This window comes from Heptranchias perlo, chromosome 13 (assembly GCF_035084215.1).
Source record: "Heptranchias perlo isolate sHepPer1 chromosome 13, sHepPer1.hap1, whole genome shotgun sequence".
Classification (NCBI taxonomy): domain Eukaryota; kingdom Metazoa; phylum Chordata; class Chondrichthyes; order Hexanchiformes; family Hexanchidae; genus Heptranchias; species Heptranchias perlo.
Window position 1 is genome coordinate 50,765,084 of NC_090337.1, and position 21,286 is coordinate 50,786,369.

General features: G+C 41.9%; 1 protein-coding gene across 2 annotated transcripts in view; it reads left to right on the forward strand.

The window, feature by feature from the left end:
- efhd1 (EF-hand domain family, member D1) overlaps positions 1 to 21,286 on the forward strand; it is a 98,818-nt gene that overhangs the window by 50,481 nt on the left and 27,051 nt on the right. For both annotated transcript variants that reach the window (XM_067994698.1, XM_067994699.1), the window contains exon 2: positions 16,741 to 16,888. In XM_067994698.1, the coding sequence (XP_067850799.1) occupies positions 16,741 to 16,888 (148 nt within the window). The remainder of the gene's footprint in view (positions 1 to 16,740; positions 16,889 to 21,286) is intronic.

Consider the following 21,286-nt stretch of genomic DNA (forward strand, 5'->3'; position numbering starts at 1 on the left):
CAACTGACTGAAATGTACAGCAATCCTTCAATCAACCAATTGTGAAGTGACACTTTTTTTAAGGGAGGGGAAAAAGTAGCCACTTTGTAAAAGATGTCTGCTTCATTGGGCTGCTATTACAACTTTATTTATCAATTCTACTGTTGGAGCTGCAAACAGTTACTTGTGACTAGCACAAGCAGTGTGTGGGGTTTTTACTGTTTAGCTTGGAACCTCTGCAATTGAAACGATTAGTATTTTAGATCAAAGCTGTACTAGCATTGCTTGAGTCCTGGCTATACAAGGTTTTCTTTCCCCCCCCCCTCCACCCCACCACCTCCTCCCAGTTGTCATCTCAATTTGATTGTCACTCCATGTGTCCTTAGAAATATAGCTTCAGACACATCCTTCATATTGTCTGCTACTTACCTGAACATAGTAGAAGAACGTCATGTATTTGCTAGAACTGGCAAATGTTTAAATTTCACATTTCATCTAATGAATGAAGCTGATCTGACACAGGGTGTCCACCTGAGCTTTTCTTTCACTTACTGAGACTTGCAGTAACAAAAAGCCACAGGGAAAAAATGTTGCAAGTTTCCAGCATTTAAAGCTTTTTCATGTTCGTTTCAAGGCAGCTGGACTAAACTTTTATATTAGTTCAATTTGCTATTCAGAATATTACTACTAAATTTTAACTGCCCTCTGAATTTACTGTGCAGAATGAAGTACTCAGAATAGCTATAAGTACAGGATCCAAAGGTCACTGTTAAAATAACTAACATATTTTATTCCCGTATTGTATGTAGTCTTGTGCTTTTACTCTATTGTACTAGACCTCTTGATGTTCACCCCGTGTGTGTCTTGACTCTTCAAACTGAAGGACTAGTTCTAAACTGATTTCAAAATGTTGATACTTTAGTCTTTTACAAATGATCCATTATCTTTGGACATTTGCAGATTGGACAGGCAAACTCAACTACAGATGATTTTCACTGGTTTATGAGGAGCCTTCGGGCAGGCTTGGTTCTCGAGATTTCAGAACTACAAATTCCTTCAATGGAGTTGTTTGCTGCTGCAAATGTTCCACCTCCTGCCTTGTGAAGTCAATGTAATGCAGTTGTATTATCTTTATTTGGACAAAAGACCAAAGTAAAGTAATGTTGAGGCCATTGTATGAACTATGAACAAAACATTGATAAGTGCCTTGTATGACATTTCACTGGTTGCACTGTCCTTTTATGGCATTCTGGGACTAAAACTAAAATTGTTTATTAGTTCATTGGTGCATAAATACTACTGCAGTCCAACAATTTTTGTGATCTAAAATACATTAGCCAGAAAAGGGAGCTCTCATGTAACAGAGGGTTGATGAAGGTAGTGCAGTAGATATTTGTGTGTACGCATGCATACATACAATAGAAGCACATGGGATTGAAGGGTACATAATTGGCTAAGGATAAGAGGCAGAGTAGTTGTGAACGGATGTTTTTCTGACTGGAGTGAAGACGGTGGGGTCCCCCATGGGTCTGTATTAGGACCATTGCTCGTGTGTGATTGTATTGTGTATGTACATATTGGGAGTACAATTTCAAAGTTTGTGCATGATACAAAACTTGGCAATGTAGTAAATAGTGAGCAGGATAGTAGCAGACTTCAGGAGGACCTGGATAGGCTGGTGAAATGGCCGGACAGGTGGCAGATGCCATTTAATGTGGATAAGTGTGAAGTGATGCATTTTGGGAGGAATAACATGGAGAGGCAATATAATCTAAATGGTACAATTTTGAGGGGGGTGCAAGAGCAGTGTCCTGGGGGCATATATTCAGAAAATCTTTGAAGGTGGCATAGCAAGTTGATAAGGTGGTTAAGAAAGCGTATGGGATACTTGGCTTTGTAAATTGGGGCATTGAATACAAAAACGGTCATGCTAAATCATTGGTTAGACCTCAGCTGGAGGATTGTGTACAATTCTGGACACCACACTTTAGGAAGGATGCTCTACCTCACCACCATCTCTCTCGACTCCTCCACTGCCTTTAATTTGTAACATTGCTTGTCCGAGCAAAAATTTCCTCCAACTAAATATTGGAAGGACCGAAGCTATTGGGCTCAATTTTAAAACCGGGGCGGGGAGGTCAAATTGAGGCCAGGAAACTCATTAGTACGGGTTTCCCAGACTTCCTTACGATTTTGGTTTAAGGACATCTGTCTGTTTCCCATCCGATTGACAGGCTGGTCTTAGACGGACGGGAGACCAGGCAGGGAGAGGATGTCTTCAGGAAAGTCTTTGTTTGGGAGTGGGCATAGTTTGGCACTGGGATGGGATCAGGGGTCAGTCACGTGGGGGGTGGTGTATGTCAGGATCAGGGGTCCACGAATGTCGGTGGATCGGGGTCTGGAGCAGTGTCGGGAGGAGGATCAGGGTCGGTGTAGGTAGGCTTGTTCGGCCTGGGGGAATCACTCCTGCTCCTCCGGACTAACAAGCTGTACCTTTTCTAGGCACCTACCTGTTAGTCTCTGGCCTTCTCGCCTCCTTTCATGAGACATAAAACAGAAGGCCCAGGAATCCTGACCCCTGGGGTTGAAATCGGGAAGTCCAGAAAAATGAGGCCTGATGCCTCCTTGAGGCTTTAAGGCCCAACCTGCCTTCTGGGAGCAGGTTGGTTGCCCGCCGCTCTTCCTGCCCCAGTGAATACTGGAAATGGGCAGGTTGGGGGCAGTTCTGAAATGGTGGCAATTTTCAATGCCCCCACCCATTTTTCAATGTTAAAATTGAGCCCATTGTCTTTGGCCCTGCCACAAATTCTGTTCCCTAGCCATCGACTCCATCCCTCTCTCTGGCCACTGTCTGGTTCAGTCTCAAAGTTTGCAATCTTGGCGTCCTATTTCACCCTGAGATGAGCTTCCGACCACACATCCCCTCCATCACACAGACTGCCTACTTCCACCTCTGTAAAAATACCTGTCTCCGCCCCTGTCTCAGCTCATCTGCTGAAACCGTCATCCATGCCTTTGTTACCTCTAGACTCGACTGAACTATTCCAATGCTCTTCTGGCTGGCCTTCCATCTTCCACCCTCCATAAACTTGAGCTCATCCAAAACTGTGTCCAAACTCTCACCAAGTCCCATTCACCCATCATCCCTTTGCTCGCTGACCTACATTGGCTTCCAGTCTGGAAACGTCACAATTTAATTTTTAAAAATTCTCATCCTCCTGTTTTCAAATTGCTCCATGGCCTCTCCCCTCCCTATCTCTAACATCCTCCAACCCGACAACTCAAATCACTGTGCTGCTCCAATTCTTGCCTCTTGCACATCCCCGATTTTAATCACTGCACCATTGGTGGCTGTGCCTTTAGCTGTCTATGCCCTAAGGTCTGCAATTCCCTCCCTAAACCTCTCCACCTCTCTCCTCCTTTTTAAGACTCTCCTTAAAACCTATCTCTATGACCAAGCTTTTGGTTATCTGTCTGAATACCTCCTTTATGTGGCTCGGTGTCAAATTTTGTTTGATAACACTCCTTTTGAAGCGCCTTGGGATGTTTTGTCAAAGGCGCTATATAAATGTAAGTTGTTGTCAAGGCCTTGGAGAGGGTACTGAGGAGGTTTACCAGGGATGAGAGACTTTAGTTATGTGGACAGATTGGAGAAGCTGGGTTTGTTCTCCTTTTTAGAGTAGAGGAGGTTAAGGAGATTTAGAATCATAGAATCATAGAAGTTTACAACATGGAAACAGGCCCTTCAGCCCAACATGTCCATGTCGCCCAGTTTATACCACTAAGCTAGTCCCAATTGCCTGCACTTGGCCCATATCCCTCTATACCCATCGTACCCATGTAACTGTCCAAATGCTTTTTAAAAGTCAAAATTGTACCCGCCTCTACTACTGCCTCTGGCAGCTCGTTCCAGACACTCACCACCCTTTGAGTGAAAAAATTGCCCCTCTGGACCCTTTTGTATCTCTCCCCTCTCACCTTAAATCTATGCCCCCTCGTTATAGACTCCCCTACCTTTGGGAAAAGATTTTGACTATCTACCTTATCTATGCCCCTCATTATTTTATAGACTTCTATAAGATCACCTCTAAACCTCCTACTCTCCAGGGAAAAAAGTCTGTCTATCCAACCTCTCCCTATAAGTCAAACCATCAAGTCCCAGTAGCATCTTAGTAAATCTTTTCTGCACTCTTTCTAGTTTAATAATATCCTTTCTATAATAGGGCGACCAGAACTGTACACAGTATTCCAAGTGTGGCCTTACTAATGTCTTGTACAACTTCAACAAGACATCCCAACTCCTGTATTCAATGTTCTGACCAATGAAACCAAGCATGCTGAATGCCTTCACCACCCTATCCACCTGTGACTCCACTTTCAAGGAGCTATGAACCTGTACTCCTAGATCTCTTTGTTCTATGACTCTCCCCAACGCCCTACCATTAACGGAGTAGGTCCTGGCCCGATTTGATCTACCAAAATGCATCACCTCACATTTATCTAAATTAAACTTCATTGGCCCACTGGCCCAATTTATCAAGATCCCGTTGCAATCCTAGATAACCTTCTTCACTGTCCACAATGCCACCAATCTTGGTGTCATCTGCAAACTTACTAACCATGCCTCCTAAATTCTCATCCAAATCATTAATATAAATAACAAATAACAGCAGACCCAGCACCGATCCCTCAGGCACACCGTTGGTCACAGGCCTCCAGTTTGAAAAACAACCCTCTACAACCACCCTCTGTCTTCTGTCGTCAATCCAATTTTGTATCCAATTGGCTACCTCACCTTGGATCCCGTGAGATTTAACCTTATGTAACAACCTACCATGCGGTACCTTGTCAAAGGCTTTGCTAAAGTCCATGTAGACCACGTCTACTGCACAGCCCTCATCTATCTTCTTGGTTACCCCTTCAAAAAACTCCATCAAATTTGTGAGACATGATTTTCCTCTCACAAAACCATGCTGACTGTTCCTAATCAGTCCCTGCCTCTCCAAATGCCTGTAGATCCTGTCTCTCAGAATACCCTCTAACAACTTACCCACTACAGATGTCAGGCTCACCGATCTGTAGTTCCCAGGCTTTTCCCTGCCGCCCTTCTTAAACAAGGGCACAACATTTGCTACCCTCCAATCTTCAGGCACCTCACCTGTAGCTGTCGATGATTCAAATATCTCTGCTAGGGGACCCGCAATTTCCTTCCTAACCTCCCATAACGTCCTGGGATACATTTCATCAGGTCCTGGAGATTTATCTACCTTGATGCGCGTTAAGACTTCCAGCACCTCCCTCTCTGTAATATGTACACTCCTCAAGACATCACTATTTATTTCCCCAAGTTCCCTAACATCCATGCCTTTCTCAACCATAAATACCGATGTGAAATATTCATTCAGGATCTCACCCATCTCTTGTGGTTCTGCACATAGATGACCTTGTTGATCCTTAAGAGGCCCTACTCTCTCCCTAGTTACTCTTTTGCCCTTTATGTATTTGTAGAAGCTCTTTGGATTCTCCTTTGCCTTATCTGCCAAAGCAATCTCATGTCCCCTTTTTGCCCTCCTGATTTCTCTCTTAACTCTACTCCGGCAATCTCTATACTCTTCAAGGGATCCACTTGATCCCAGCTGCCTATGCATGTCATATGCCTCCTTCTTTTTGACCAGGGCCTCAATCTCCCGAGTCATCCAAGGTTCCCTACTTCTACCAGCCTTGCCCTTCACTTTATAAGGAATGTGCTTACCCTGAACCCTGGTTAACACACTTTTGAAAGCTTCCCACTTACCAGACGTCCCTGTGCTTGCCAACAGACTCTCCCAATCAACTTCTGAAAGTTCCTGTCTAACACCATCAAAATTGGCCTTTCCCCAATTTAGAATTTTAACTTTTGGGCCAGACCTATCCTTCTCCATAGCTATCTTAAAACTAATGGAATTATGATCACTGGTCCCAAAGTGATCCCTCACTAACACTTCTGTCACCTGCCCTTCCTTATTTCCCAAGAGGAGGTCAAGTTTTGCCCTCTCTCTAGTCGGGCCATCCACAAACTGAATGAGAAATTCCTCCTGAATACACTCAACAAATTTCTCTCCATCCAAGCCCCTAATGCTATGGCTGTCCCAGTCAATGTTGGGAAAGTTAAAGTCTCCTACTATTACCACCCTATTTTTCTTGCAGCTGTCTGTAATCTCCTTACATATTTGCTCCTCAATTTCCCATTGACTATTTGGGGGTCTGTAGTACAATCCTATCAAAGTGATCTCTCCCTTCTTATTTTTCAGTTCTACCCATATAGACTCAGTGGGCGAACCCTCGGATATATCCCCTCACTACTGCCGTGATGTTCTCCCTAATCGAGAACGCAACTCCCCCTCCTCTCTTACCTCCTGCTCTATCTTTCCTATAGCTTCTGTACCCTGGAACATTGAGCTGCCAGTCCTGCCCCTCCCAGTCCCATGTACCCATCCATGCCCTGAGTTCATCTGCCTTGCCCATCAGACTTCTTGCATTGAAATAAATGCAGTTTAATCTAGACTTCCCTTGGTCTTTGCCCTGCTTTCTCAGACCATCTGTCCGGTCATGTTTTGTACACTCTCCCTTACTGCCTTTTGTTTCTGTCACCACTTTACTTCCCACTGACTTCCTGCATCGGTTCCCATCCCCCTGCCACATTAGTTTAAACCCTCCCCAACAGCACTAGCAAACACTCCCCCTAGGACATTGGTTCCAGTCCTGCCCAGATGCAGACCGTCCAATTTGTACTGGTCCCACCTCCCCCAGAACCGGTTCCAATGTCCCAGGAATTTGAATCCCTCCCTCTTGCACCATCTCTCAAGCCACGTATTCATCCTAGCTATCCTGTCATTCCTACTCTGACTAGCCCGTGGCACTGGTAGCAATCCTGAGATTACTACCTTTTTGAGGTCCTACTTTTTAGTTTAACTCCTAACTCCCTAAATTCAGCTTGTAGGACCTCATCCCATTTTTTACCTATATCGTTGGTACCTATATGCACCACGACAACTGGCTGTTCACCCTCCCCCTCCAGAATGTCCTGCAGCCGCTCCAAGACATCCCTGACCCTTGCACCAGGGAGGCAACATACCATCCTGGAGTCTCGGTTGCGTCCGCAGAAACGCCTGTCTATGCCCCTTACAATCGAGACCCCTATCACTATAGCTCTGCCACTCTTTTTTTTTCCTGCCCTCCTGTGCAGCAGAGCCAGCCACGGTGCCATGAACCTGGCCGCTGTCACCTTCCCCTGGTGAGCTATCTTCCCCCAACAGTATCCAAAACGGTATACCTGTTTGAGAGGGGGATGGCCACGGGACCCCTGCACTACCTGCCTGCACCTCTTACTCTGCCTGGTGGTCACCCATTCACTTCCTGCCTGTACACCCTTTACCTGCGGTGTGACCAACTCGCTAAACGCGCTATCCACGAGTTTCTCTGCATCGCGGATGCCCCACCAGTGAATCCACCCGCAGCTCCAGCTCCGAGATACGATCGGTCAGTAGCTGCAGGTGGACACACTTCCTGCACACATGGTCGGCAGGGACACTGGTAGTGTCCATGACTTCCCACATCTTGCAGGAGGGGCATATAACGGGTGCGAGGTCTGCTGCCATGACTTGCCTTAGCTTCGTTACCCCTTTTTAAATTACGTTGAAATTAGAAAATGTTAACTATACTAGGGACCTAGGTTCACTTAAAAAAAAAAACACTACCTGCTATAAAACCTGCAGACCTTCCCTTTCTTATTACTTTACTTACAGTAAAATGGTAGAAATACTCACCTGAACCTACTCACCAATCAGCTGCCTCCCCTGTGCCGCGTCACTTTCTGACTGGTGACGTCACCCCGAACTGTGCTGCTGGTCTCAGAGTGTCGGTCTCTGAGTAAGCCTCGCCTTTTATAGAGGTATTCAAAATTGAGGGGTTTTGATAGAACAAGTTGGGAGAAACTCTTTCCTCTGGCAAGTGGGTCGGTAACCAGAGGTCATAAGATGAGAATTTTTTTTGAGTTGTTAAGATCTGGATCACACTACCTGAAAGGGTGTTGGAAGCAGATTCCAAAGGATCAAAACGCAGCATTTGACCATGTGACACCAAGGAGCCCTAGTAAAATTGAAGTCAATGGGAATCGGGGAAAACTCTCCAGTGGCTGGAGTCATACATAGCACAAAAGAAGATGGTAGTAGTTGTTGGAGGCCAATCATCTCCGTCCCATGACATTGCTGCAGGAGTTCCTCAGGGACGTGTCCCAGGCCCAACCACCTTCAGCTGCTTCATCAATGACCTTCCCTCCATCATAAGGTCAGAAATGGGGATGTTCGCTGATGATTGCACAGTGTTCAGTTCCATTCGCAACCCCTCAGATAATGAAGCAGTCCGTGCCCGCATGCAGCAAGACCTGGACAACATCCAGGCTTAGGCTCATAAGTGCCTGGCAACGACCATCTCCAACAAGAGAGAGTCTAACCACCTCCCCTTGACATTCAATGGCATTACAATCGCCGAATCCCCCACCATCAACATCCTGGGGGTCACCATTGACCAGAAACTTAACTGGACCAACCATATAAATACTGTGGCTATGAGAGCAGGTCAGAGGCTGGGTATTCTGCAGTGAGTGACTCACCTCCTGACTCCCCAAAGCCTTTCCACCATCTACAAGGCACAAGTCAGGAGTGTGATGGAATACTCTCCACTTGCTTGGATGAGTGCAGCTCCAACAACACTCAAGAAGCTCGACACCATCCAGGACAAAGCAGCCCACTCGATTAGCATCCCATCCACCACCCTAAACATACACTGCACCGGTGGTGAAGGGAGTGAACCATCCACAGGATGCACTGCAGCAACTCGCCAAGGCTTCTTTGACAGCACCTCCCAAACCTGTGACCTCTACCAACTACAAGGACAAGGGCAGTAGGCATGGAGGGGAACATGCAGGTGGTGGTGGTCCAAGTCGCACACCATCCCGACTTGGAAATATATTGCCGTTCCTTCATCGTCGCTAGGTCAATATCCTGGAACTCCCTACCTAACAGCACTGTGGGAGAACCTTCACCACACAGACTGCAGTGGTTCAAGAAGGCGGCTCACCACCACCTTTAGGGCAATAAATGCTGGCCTTGCCAGTGACTCCCACATCCCATGAACGAATATTTTTAAAAAAAGGCAATTGGACATGTACTTGAAGAGGACTAATTTACAGGGTTATGGGGAGGGGAGGCAGGGAAAGCTGGGGTGTGGGATTAAATTGGACAGCTTCTTCAAAGAGCTGGCACAGGCATGACAGGCCAAATGGCTGCCTTCTGTGCTTTCTCATTTTAAATATAAAATAGAATTCTACAAGGGCAGCAATTGCTGAATAAACAAACTACAGCTGGAGTAAATTAACATGAATATGGTGGATTGATTGACGCCAATGCATTTCTTTGGGTTGATCCAACATTCCAGATGCTTCTCGCAAACACTGAAGATGTCCGATAATTCTAATGGAGTGATGGGAACAAAAATAAAGCAAAGCTGAGAAATTTTATATCCCAACATAGTAAATTAAGCTAATTTTTTGTGGATGTTTTTGCTGCTCCAAATGAGAGGTGTCTTGGAGTTTGAGGGTGGGGCAGAGAAGAGAGGGAGGGAAAGAGTGTCTGGGGCAAGGTGTATTTTTTAACTATATAATCACCAGATACTCAATAAAGTCACTGTTTCTCTAAACCACACAATACAATTCCTTTTCACTCCCCTCAAGCTACGCTTTAACACTATTGCAAGCACTTCTACTGTCACACCACTCATTGTATGGACTATTTCGAACTAGGCCAGTGGAGGAGCCCTTGGGTTAATCCAATGCCAGTGGGACAAAAACATCACTACCAAGTGGCCCCTTCAAGAGGACTGCACCACCAATACACACTATCGCAAATGAACATCTATACAAAATAAAACTAATTCAGAATCTGGTTCCTTTCACTGATGATGCAGTTGACATCATGCAGTGCCCACCGGTTGCAGAAGGCCTCCAGCATACTAGTGGACATTGCGTGATCCCTCTGCAGGAAGACCTTGACACGCACCAGACCATGGAAAAGGCAAATGGTATGAGCAACCCTCCATGGATCCTGCACATTATAGACCTATGAATGGCAGTTTTAGCTAGGCCCAGGAACAGATCCATGAAAAGGTCCTCCAAACTGCTGTTCACCACCAACACCCCCCCACTGCCCACCTACCGGGTGACTGATCAGGTATGTTGTCAATAAAATGCAACCAAATGTTGAGCAGCCCCTTGCACTATAAATATGAAAAGTGTCCTCATGCACGCTGCTGAATGGACGAACGGCCTAGGTAGCTGTAAAGTGGGTAATATGATGTTTGAAACCATTACTCTGCCCAGCACTCTCCACCCCAGGGGTGATTCTACAGGTCATTCTGGGAAGATACATTCACATGGACTTTTGTTGGATTAGCAAATTCTTACCCATTGTAGTTAATTCATAAGATGCTATGGCATTCTAAAGCAAATTTGAACTTTCTTGCTGTCTTAATGTTTAAAATATTCTTTATTCATAAAAGAATGCCCCTTAAACTTGCTAGGATTGCTCTATGGTTGCTATCTTTTAATGTAACTGACTCAATTTTTAATATTGTCATTGCTTTTCTCCTTGGAAATGCTGATAGAGGTCTTTTTTTTTAAAAAATCACCAATCTCTGACAATGCAAAATCCTGTTTGGAAATTTTTTTTAAAGCCTTATTTTTCTTCAATAGCAAAAAGTTTGTTCTTTTTTACAGCTGAATTAGGAAATAAAAACCTCAGCACCTGTTTCTGCTCACTTTTTTTTTCTGCATTAATTAAAATTTGGTATCATTTTTCTGTTCTCCTATTCAATGAGTTAACCAGAATGACACGTGTCCTTGTACCTTGACCATCAGGCACTCGAGTCACTACAGTGAGTGGAAATCGTTATGCACTGCATAGTTGTAAAGAAATGAGTACAAAGCAATGTCTGTTTTTCTTGGACCCTCCACCAATCTTTGAAAGCCATGAATCTTGGCATATTGAAGTAGGTGGGGAATGTGATAGTTGAGGGCTAGGATGGATAAAACAGCCTTTTATTTTTGTTAGCATTTGCTACCACTTTCTGCTAATGGCAGATAAAGCAGCTGCATTGTTCTAACTGAATCCCGCTTAGATTACAGCTAAAAGGCTGACGACAGTATGTGGGAATGGGGGACAGAAATGCCGAGCGCAGTTGTGCACATTACTTTAGATGCAGGTCGTTTTTTGTAGAGGAGCCAGTTGCTTCCCTGACTGGGCCCCTCTGTCACAAGACATGAAAGAATCTATTTATAAATGTCAGAGCTGGGGTGAAAACCTTGTGTATGAATGAAGAACGGTTCTGTGTAACATTTTAATCCTTTCCTCCGTCTGTGAATAAATCTTTACTTTTATACTTCTGTTCAGCGTACATATGAATTCATTAACCCTCTCGGCATCTTGGTAATTTCTTCAGGATTACTGGACTGCAGATATGTGCACAGCAACTTGGTTCGGTTGTGGCCTTCAGAATATAGTAAAGCAATCCAACCATAGTACATAGATTGTCTGTCTGAATTGAGCATTTCAAATCTAAAGACATTGTAATTTTTTAAAAACAGGCCAAACATGTTCAGTGCTTCAAATTAAAAGCTGTTCTAATTTTCTGATCATTTGTTTGGTTCCCAGGTTGGATCGTTGCCAATAATTAAATGGGGGGGGGGGGCATACTGTAAATCCATTGTCTGCTTTTCTGAGAATCAGACGTTCACAGAATCTTTGAATATAATTGGTGTCCCCTTGAGGTGAAGGAGAACTTGTGGATCTGTTTTGTGCTGTGAATATACTGGACAAATTGTAACCGACCCCCAGCAGAGGAACGAAGGGATGCATTGAAATAGTTTGATTCAGGACTCTGTCATCTTGGATGAGTACACTTGCATGAGATCCTAAAGGTGGCTTGGAGAGATCCCATGTCACTTTGAGGAAACTGCTTGGTTCTGCATGTGCCCAGTGCCATTTGCAGTGAATGTCTCTTTGCCCACAAGTGATGTAAATGACACTCCAGTGAGGACTGTTGTTTTATAACCTGTTTCTAAGATTTAAATGTACACAGGATATGTTTATATAACAAGAATGTATTTTGAACCTGAGGTGTCTCCATAGCATAAGCTTGATTAACCTAATCTTGGCTATGCCATACAGTTAAAGTTTCCTTTTTACCATCAGAATCATTCAGCAGTTTGAATGAGGAATATTTGGTTAAATATAGCATTTGTAGTTTATTCCTGGTATTTTGCCAATCTCTTAGATTCAAGTTATTTTTAGCACTGATTAGTGCCTATTATGTGAGAACAGGCCAAGGACTGGCAACAAACCACTTACTTCCTGGTCCTTGAAAGGGCTTTATCCATTTCAAAAATAGCAGGTCCCTTTTTAGCAGTATTATGACATTTTCTAAAGCTGTAAAATCTCACATGCAATTACTTCTGACCAGTATGTAGGACCTTCTTTCTCCCTTATTATGTCAGCTGTTTTATAAGCTGCTGAACTTGTGTATATTGAGTGCACTCAAGTGTTGAAGTTTCAGCTACTGACCTGTGTTGTTCTTTACTCTTTTTTTAGTTATTGGTTAAAGACCAGTATCCACAGGTTAAAGGGAGGTCATTAGTGTAAGTAATGGTCTGGAAACCTGACTTCTGCAAGCACTTTAAACCAGTAGTCCTATTGTATAGCTTTAAAATAGTAGTCACAGATAGGATGTTTCAATAATGAAGTAAGTTCATTCAATGGACCAAGAGCTAAAATTAGTCAGGTCTCTAGTGTGTATATAAAGGCTTGGAACTCGATGCATAAGTTGGTCCATTGTGCTCCCCGATCCTCCAGTGGCGAATTCACGCCACAATTTGCTGGAAAAATAATTCGAATACGCCACAGCGAGCATGGTGATGGATCGGGAGCAGCGTGGCCAATGTCTGATGCACATCCAAGTTACCGAGGCCCGACATAGAACAGACAGGTTATTTAATGTTTCCACAAAAGTAAGAGCTAAACAATTTTGTACAAGTTTCATATTTTTAAAGTTGATTAGTATAAATGGAGTTCCTTTTTATTTTTGTAATGGATTCTCGTTGCTTATAATCAGGATGGTGCGAAAGGTCACCAGTCTCCTAAACAAGGGTCGTTCATTGTTATTGCAAATCTCGGTGTCTGGTTAATTTCACTTCTGACAGTCTGTCTTGTCAGTAAGTGGTTGGTTGCTTTAGTTTAAACAAAGCTATGACATTAGTAAGGCTGGTTTGATAAAAGACTGAAGCTGCTATCTCCTCGCACACTCCCACACCTCCATATAATACCGGTTTATTTCACTCCCATTCTACCCCAATCAGGTTTGTCGTATCAACCTAGTGTGCCAGCTGCTTTATTGGCAGAATGCTGGGGGTTCAGTTATTTACAAACTCGATTTTTCTAACAAAGATCGAATGTATTTAGTAAAATTGTTAAAATTTCCTTTCCTGATAAGATTGACTAGTATGAAAGGAGATTCCTTTAACACACTGAACAACGTGGTTAGGTTGGTGATGGGAAGTGGAATCTTGCTTTTTCTTCCAGTATCTAAAGAGTTTTAATAACTTGTCTAGTTGATAATGTTGCCTACATGTGACACTTCTGCTTCCCTGTCCCTCAATTTTTGAGGGTTAATTAATGCTGCTATCAATAAACAATTGTAGTTATCTTCAAGATAGTGTTTTTTTTCCAGAGAAGGCAGGATGTTGCCTTTTTCTATATTGGTTCACAACTTTTCTTTTGAAAAGTAGTAATTATTGCTTTAATATAAATTGACATCTTGCTAGGTGACACACATTTTGCTATTGCTGAATGAAATACATTCTTTTGGTAAATTTTGCAGGGAAATTGCTGGATGATTTTTGGTCTGGGATTTTGAAAATATATACTTGGCCTTGAGCTCCACATGGAAGAGGGAAATTTTAAGACTTCTGTCTGTTCAACCTAGTGAGCAAATATGTAGCATTACAGTTTATAATATTCAACCGTAAACAATTGCATTCTACATTTTGTTTTCATATTCTTTAGAAAGGTATAGTTCTAATTCACTCATTATCCATAGTGACTGAAATTGAAAGCTATTAACTGGTTACTATAGTAACAAAGAATGTTAATTATTAATGTTGACTAGTAATAGTTTACTTATGGCCTGAAATCTAGTTCATATGTATCCTTGCACTAAATTTGAGTATCACTTACTGACCTAGATTAGTAGTGGTTGGAGAAAAGTATGCCTGTCTTAGTTCTTCTAACCAGCAAAAGGTGTTCAGAAGTTCAACAATACTACTCCAGAATTATTTCAACCATTTAATTCTATAAATAATTGTCTACATTTTGCCGAGATTTCAGTTACTATTGCATTGATAACTTCAGTTCTTGTGACCGATAGCCAAATATTTAGATTAAAGATTCTAGGTTCTATTTGGACCGTCACTGAACTCTACAATATTAAGTTAACTGCTGGTGAACTGCAAGAAAGATTGCTCATTCAGATGAAGCACATTAAGTTCATCTATAGCATGGCACAGTAACTGCATTTACAGAGTTCTCTAGACAGGGTCAGATAGTTTTCTTTAGGGCATTTTTACATAGAATGTACAGTACAGGAACAGGCCATTCAGTCCAACAGATCCAAGCCAGTGTTTATTCTCCACACAAGCCTCCTCCCTCCCTACTTCATCTAACCCCATCAGCATATCCTTCTATTCCTTTCTCCCTCATGTGTTTATCTAGCTTCCCCTTAAATGCATCTATGCTAGTCAACTCAACCACTCCTAATGGTGGTGAGTTCCACATTCTAACCACTCTGGGTTTAAAAAAAGTTTCTCCTGAATTCCCTATTGGATTTGTTAGTGACTCCTCTTATATTTATGGCCCCTAGTTCTGATCTCCCCCGCAAGTGGCAACATCTCTGTCTACTCTATCAAACCCTTCCATAATCTTAACTATCTCTATTAGGTCACCCCTCAGTCTTCTAGAGAAAAGAGCCCCAGCCTGTTCAATCTTTCCTGATACGTATAACCTCAGTTCTGGTATCATCCTCGTAAATCTTTTTTGCACCTTCTCTATTGCCTCTATCCTCTTATAATACGGAAACCAGAACTGTTCACAGTACTGCAAGTGTGGTCTAAGTAAGGTCCTATACAAGTTTAACATTTCTGCTTTTCAATTCTATCCCTCTAGAAATAAACCCCAGTGCTTTGTTTTTTTTAATGGCCTTATTAACCTGCGTCACTAGTTTGTGATTTGTGTATCTCTACCCCCAGATCCTTTTGCTCCTCTGTCCTCTTTAGACTCTTATTTCCTAAGGCGTATGTGACCTCCTTATTCTTCCTACCAAAATGTACCAACCTCACACTTTTCCATATTGATGATGTGGAGATGCCGGTGATGGACTGGGGTGGACAAATGTAAGGAATCTTACAACCTGACGAAGGAGATAATCTCCGAAAGCTTGTGATTTTCAAATAAAACTGTTGACTATAACCTGGTGTTGTAAGATTCCTTACATTTTTCCATATTGAAATTCATTTGCCAATTGTCTTTCAAATTGTTTGTTTTTTTTCCCCCTCCCTATTGTCAGTACTTTTGGGAGCTTGGTGCAATATGTCACTAAATTAGCCCTGGAAAATGTTGCAGGATTAGAAGGTTTTGAAATATTCATCAATTATCTGGACATTCCACTGGTAGCCAGTGAGTTTGTTGTCCTCCATCTCTGTTGTGATAGGGTTTTAATGCTACATTCCAAACATTCATAGATGCATTAAAAAAAACCTAGCTCTACAACTGCAGTCAGTAAGTCATCAGTCTCAACACCTAAAAAGGTTGGGGTCACTTTCCAGAGAACCACAGAAATTTACAACACAGAAGGAAGCCATTCAGCCCATCATTTGTGTACTGGCTCTTTGCGAGAACAATCCACAAATTAATGCCATTGCTGTGCTCGCACTCTCCATAGCTCTGTAGTTTCCTTTTTTGCTACAAATATTTATCCAATGTTTCCTTAAAAGATGCAATGGTCTCTGACTCAGCTATCCCTGTGGTTAAGCATTCCAGGCACCAACAATCTTTTTTTTTAATTCTTCAAACCTGTCGTCTCTTTTTTTAAATTGACCATTTCCTCTGGTGACAGTCTTTCCCTAATCACTCCCTTTGACTATCAAAACTCTTTGTAATTTAAAAAAAACCTCAATCTCCTCTGCTTTCTCTGCTCCAGTGGAAACAGCCCCTGTATCTCAAACCAACATGAGGAAAGATTTATCATCTTTTCAAGACTTCCTTTATTGGTTAAAATGCTTGTTCGAAAACCATCATTACTGAAGTATCTTCACTTTTTCCTATTTGGAAGCATATTCAATAAATGTTATTTCTTATGGTAAGTTTTTTATAATTCCAAGACTGCAATGGATGAATAAGCAAGTTTTCTTTTGATATAGTTCAGTCTGATGGTGTTTGAAATCCAAATTTGATCAGGAAATTGAAGGCACTGAAGCAGCCGATTAATTTGGTTTGATCAATTTCTTGTTTTCTTCTCTATTTCCATCTCTTTTTTTTCCCCTATAGGAGTTTGCCTGTTTCCATGTCTTCCTTTTTATTTGTCATTTCCTGTATTTCACTTTTAACCTGTAACTTTCTGCAGCTATGACTCTGGAAAGGATGGCTTCATTGACTTAATGGAACTAAAATTGATGATGGAGAAACTTGGAGCCCCTCAGACTCACCTTGGCCTGAAAAACATGATCAAAGAAGTAGATGAGGATTTCGACGGGAAGCTGAATTTCAGAGAGGTGAGGATATGGAGATGTGTAAATTATTGGGACAGCATATTTGCTTTCCACAGCTGTATTTTGAATTGCTTGTAACAATATATAATGAGCATTTGTCCTGCTCTGCTATACTACATTAGCATTTCATCATGGTGCATATTCACCATACTTGCAGTAACATACTGGGCCAGATATTGCTGTCAAAATAAGTGAGGCTAATGGCCCTCACCGTTATTTATGTGCAAATGGTACAGAAACTCCAGGCGAGGGGCAGGTGTGCAGTTAAACGCAGATATCCAAAAGTTGCTGTCCGAGATGCATTGTTACCTTCATGAAAACGGCATCGCGCTGTCTGCCTCACTGTTGAAATGCATTGAATGGCGTGAAGTTGCTGTACTTGTGCGGTAGATACGAACTAAACTCGCCACAGCAAGTTAAGTCTTGTCCATTTCAGTGTCGGTACCCTTTTTAACAATGTGATAAGTGTTAATTGCTGCCAGTTAACCCCTCCTGGCACTGAATTATTACAAATGTGGAGTCTCATTCCTTCAGGTTTTAATTGTTGGAGATTTAAAAAATGTAAAATTTTAATTTTTTTTTGCTTTTCCTTTGTCTTTTTTTCTCAATCCAATCAGTCTTTCCCTCTTTATTTCTCTTTCTGTACCTGATTTGACATTGAATTCACCCATTCCAATTTACACTTCCTTCTCTGTCCTTGCACTGTTTATTTCACAATCCTTCAATCTGATTGGTTAAGGAGATGCACAGTTACTTGCACTGTTCACTCAGGTCCCAGATGCTGTTTCCCCCCACTGCGACAATATCAGCTTGCACTTTCAGCAACTTGCCACCCAAAAAAATTTAAAAACCTAAACGTGCAAGGGCATGTCTGACAGCAGATACCATTAGATGCGCTGCTACAGCAAATTATGGCCCAATGTTATTATGCCTTCCCTGCCTTGCAAACTAGTCTAATATAGTTGATGTGGAAACCAACTTTTGTATCTTAAAATGGAAAGGTTATGCAGGGAGATCCAGGTTCTCAACTTTGTGACTTTCATTGAGTTGATGGAGGGGGAATGATGTTGATGCTTTTGGGGTAGAGGAGCACAATAAATGGGGAGAGGAAATGTCTGTCCAACCACATGGATTAACAAGACTGATAGTGAATACCTAGAGAGGACTTTTCTAAATGCTGAAGCCTGTGTTGTAACCCAAATGGAATGTGTAGTAAAAAAAAATTGCCAAGTGCCTTTTGAACCTAAAATTCAATTGTACTACATCTATCTTGGCAGAAGTTCTTTTTGTCCCCTAGGTTATAAATATAGAATTGTTTGGATTTTAATTGAGGTACTAAAACTTCTTCACAAATGGTAAGAATCTGAGTCTGGGGATGCAGTAATCATTGATTTTTAGCAGAGCTTGCACAATGTTGCTAGGTTTCATCTTGGATTACCAAAGGGACATCATTTGTGTGAGGTGGAGATCTTGTGATTTGACAGGACTCTCATTTTGATATGTTAACACCACAAAATTAAAGCAAAAATGTATAACTGTTCAGTCAGCATGTTGAAGGTCAGTCAGTCTGAGAAAAGGATAAACAGTTTGAATATTTCTAAGCAAGAAATCTATTTGATATGAAGTGACTAAATCCCTATAGTACTTGTTCAGGCAGTTAGAGAGGGGAATAAGCAATTTATATACCTTATTTGTACTGTGCCATAGTCTTTATCCCAATGATACTGCAGAAGGTAGAATAAAGACGACCTAAACAGCACCATAATTGGAAGTTCTGCATAAATATCTTCCATGACTGACTGACTCCTGTCTGTAATGCAGTGAGTTCTAAATAGTGTTGGCGTCCTTTCTTAAAATTATACTGTCTGCCTGCATCCTGTTAAAGCCAATAAATGCAATGCTGTCTTGGAAGTCTGTGATCTCCAATAATTGAGTGTTAAATGTGTACTTTTTGAAGCAGGTTAATGCAGACAGTTCTGCTGCTACTATAAACTGCCAGTACAAATGATCAGAACATGCAAGATCTATTTGCCTGGATTTGGAGCCCCAAATCTGTGGTGCAAATCTGTTTAATATTGAACTTTTTTTGGATTTAAAAAATATAAATTACAAGACTATTGTAAGCCCCTGCCCCCTTGCTTAGAAGTCTGACCAGTTTTGCATCTTTTGTAGCACATCAACTGATGTGGAGGGATTTTAATGCCGTCTGTTATTTTCTCCTGGGGCTAGCCTAATAAGTTGAGGGGTCAATGGATTTTTTTGACCGGATTCCTGAATTGGCTAAAGGTCATTTTTTTTTCCAGGAGGGAGGGAGGGCTGGCACATGACTATGATCAACAAAAAAGAGGTGTTTTATGTGTCTGTGGCTTTTTATCGTCCTAGGGCAGTTAATTGGGTAAAATATCAGAACAAAGTAGGCTGGATTTAATGAGGATACATCTTAAAAACTGGTTATCGTGACAAATTCATTATGCATTAAATCTGCTTGTTATCACATATGTATGTCAGATGGTACTGTTCTAGAATCTATCTCCAAGCCAACTGTTAAGCTGCTTCAGTAACTTGCCTTGACACACCTACATATGTCCCTCTCTCCGATAGTAGTTTGTTAATTATAGTATACAGAGCAGCAAATGGCCTAGCAGATCAGTGGTGACTCGTACTTTTTTTTTGTTTTTCCTAATATAACTAATTGTCTAATTGATGTTTTCAGTGTTGGTAATAAAATGGCAATTAGACTATTAGAACAAAGACAAGATCATCAGTCTTAATGTTAGTTTATTAAGAGCAAAGCTCTCTAGATTTCCTAGCTGTATTGACTTGTGGCCTTGATAATGCTTGTAACAGTCTAGCATAAAGAATGATTTTGCCTATGCCAGAGTTTTTTTTCTAAATATGGCTCTAGTGGGAAAAAATGTAGCTGGAAGCCAAGAATTGTGAAAGATGCTGATAATATATCTCCGATTTTTGACTAGATAAAGTGGATTAATGCATCAAGTTTTAAGCGGCAGTTTTCTCTTTCACTTCACCCCTTTCCTGAGCCTAGGATGCAGTTAGGGTTGCCAACTCTCCCGGAATGCCCTGGAGTCTCCAGAAATTAAACATTAATCTCCTGGACACTGCTGCGAGCAACCCCGGAGAAAAATCATAGGGACACTTAAATAGTTTTTTCTTTGAACGCTTGTTTATTAGTTATAAAAATATCAGATGACAGAGGGGAAAGGGAAGCTGTTTGACAGTCAGGAGTCATCCAATCGGCAACAGTCTGTTTGCTTTCCAATTGGCATGAGGATGGACATGTTGGGAGATCAATGGCAGGAGCATTGGGGGCAGAGCAGGTCATGTGATGAGATCTCCAAAAAGACACTGAACCAGAGTTGGCAAACCTAGATGCCATAAGGAACATACAAACAAAAATGTCTGTTAGGAAAAGACCAGCTGGTCCATTTAGGCTGTCCCATACAGTTGTGATGTCTTGAACATCACTTTGAGATTCTGTGCCCCCATGGATGCCACGTAGTATTCTGGTTGAAAAACCAGATCAAAAAATCCAAGGCCAGTTAGAAAAAACTATTTCAATCCCTGCACTAGGCAAGAAAAATTGAATTAAAAGGCAGAGATGAGACTGAAATTTTTTTTAAAATCTCTAACAATTAAAATTGGAAGGAATGAGACATAATTTTCAAAAGTTAATTTTCAGTATCAGAGGTTGTTTGGCAGACTTACCACGCTGTTAAATGTTAGTTTAGACCTAAAACACTTGGCGTACCTTTTTCTGTGCAGATTAGTCCATTTCCAGCTGGGCAGGGGAGCAACTTCGCACTGGTCTATTCATTTCACCAGTGAGCTGTCTTACCTGTGCAGCTTTCAAATGAGCAGGGAATCCCTTAGAACAACTTCCGGATTTGCGCATTTGACTGCATGTGTGCTTGTCGAAAGTTGCTCTTCCATTTGCCCTTAAATAACTGAGTGCAATTCGGGGCCAATATTGTACATGGCCTTGGCTAGGCCTCATTTAGAAGGACAAAATGTTATGTTTCATTTTGTAATGGATGGTTCAGTACCCTATTTGCTTTAGCTATAGTTTCACAGCATTGGTCATGAACCTCTTGGAGAGTTATGAACTATGATACCAAGATCTTTTTCTTTCACCACAGGCTTCGGTTCTGTTCCGTGTTGTCTAAGTATGCTTAGGTTAGCATTGGTCCTGCCCACGTGCATAACACTTAACTTCTATAAGTTAAATACCATTTGTCAAATGCAAGCCCTGCTTGCAGTTGTTTAGTCTCCTCCACAGTCCTAACACCTGTACAAATCTTCATCCACAAACTTGCAGATCATTCATCTAGGTCAATGATTTATAGATCCTAAAGAGCAAAGGCCCTAACACCAATCCCTGCA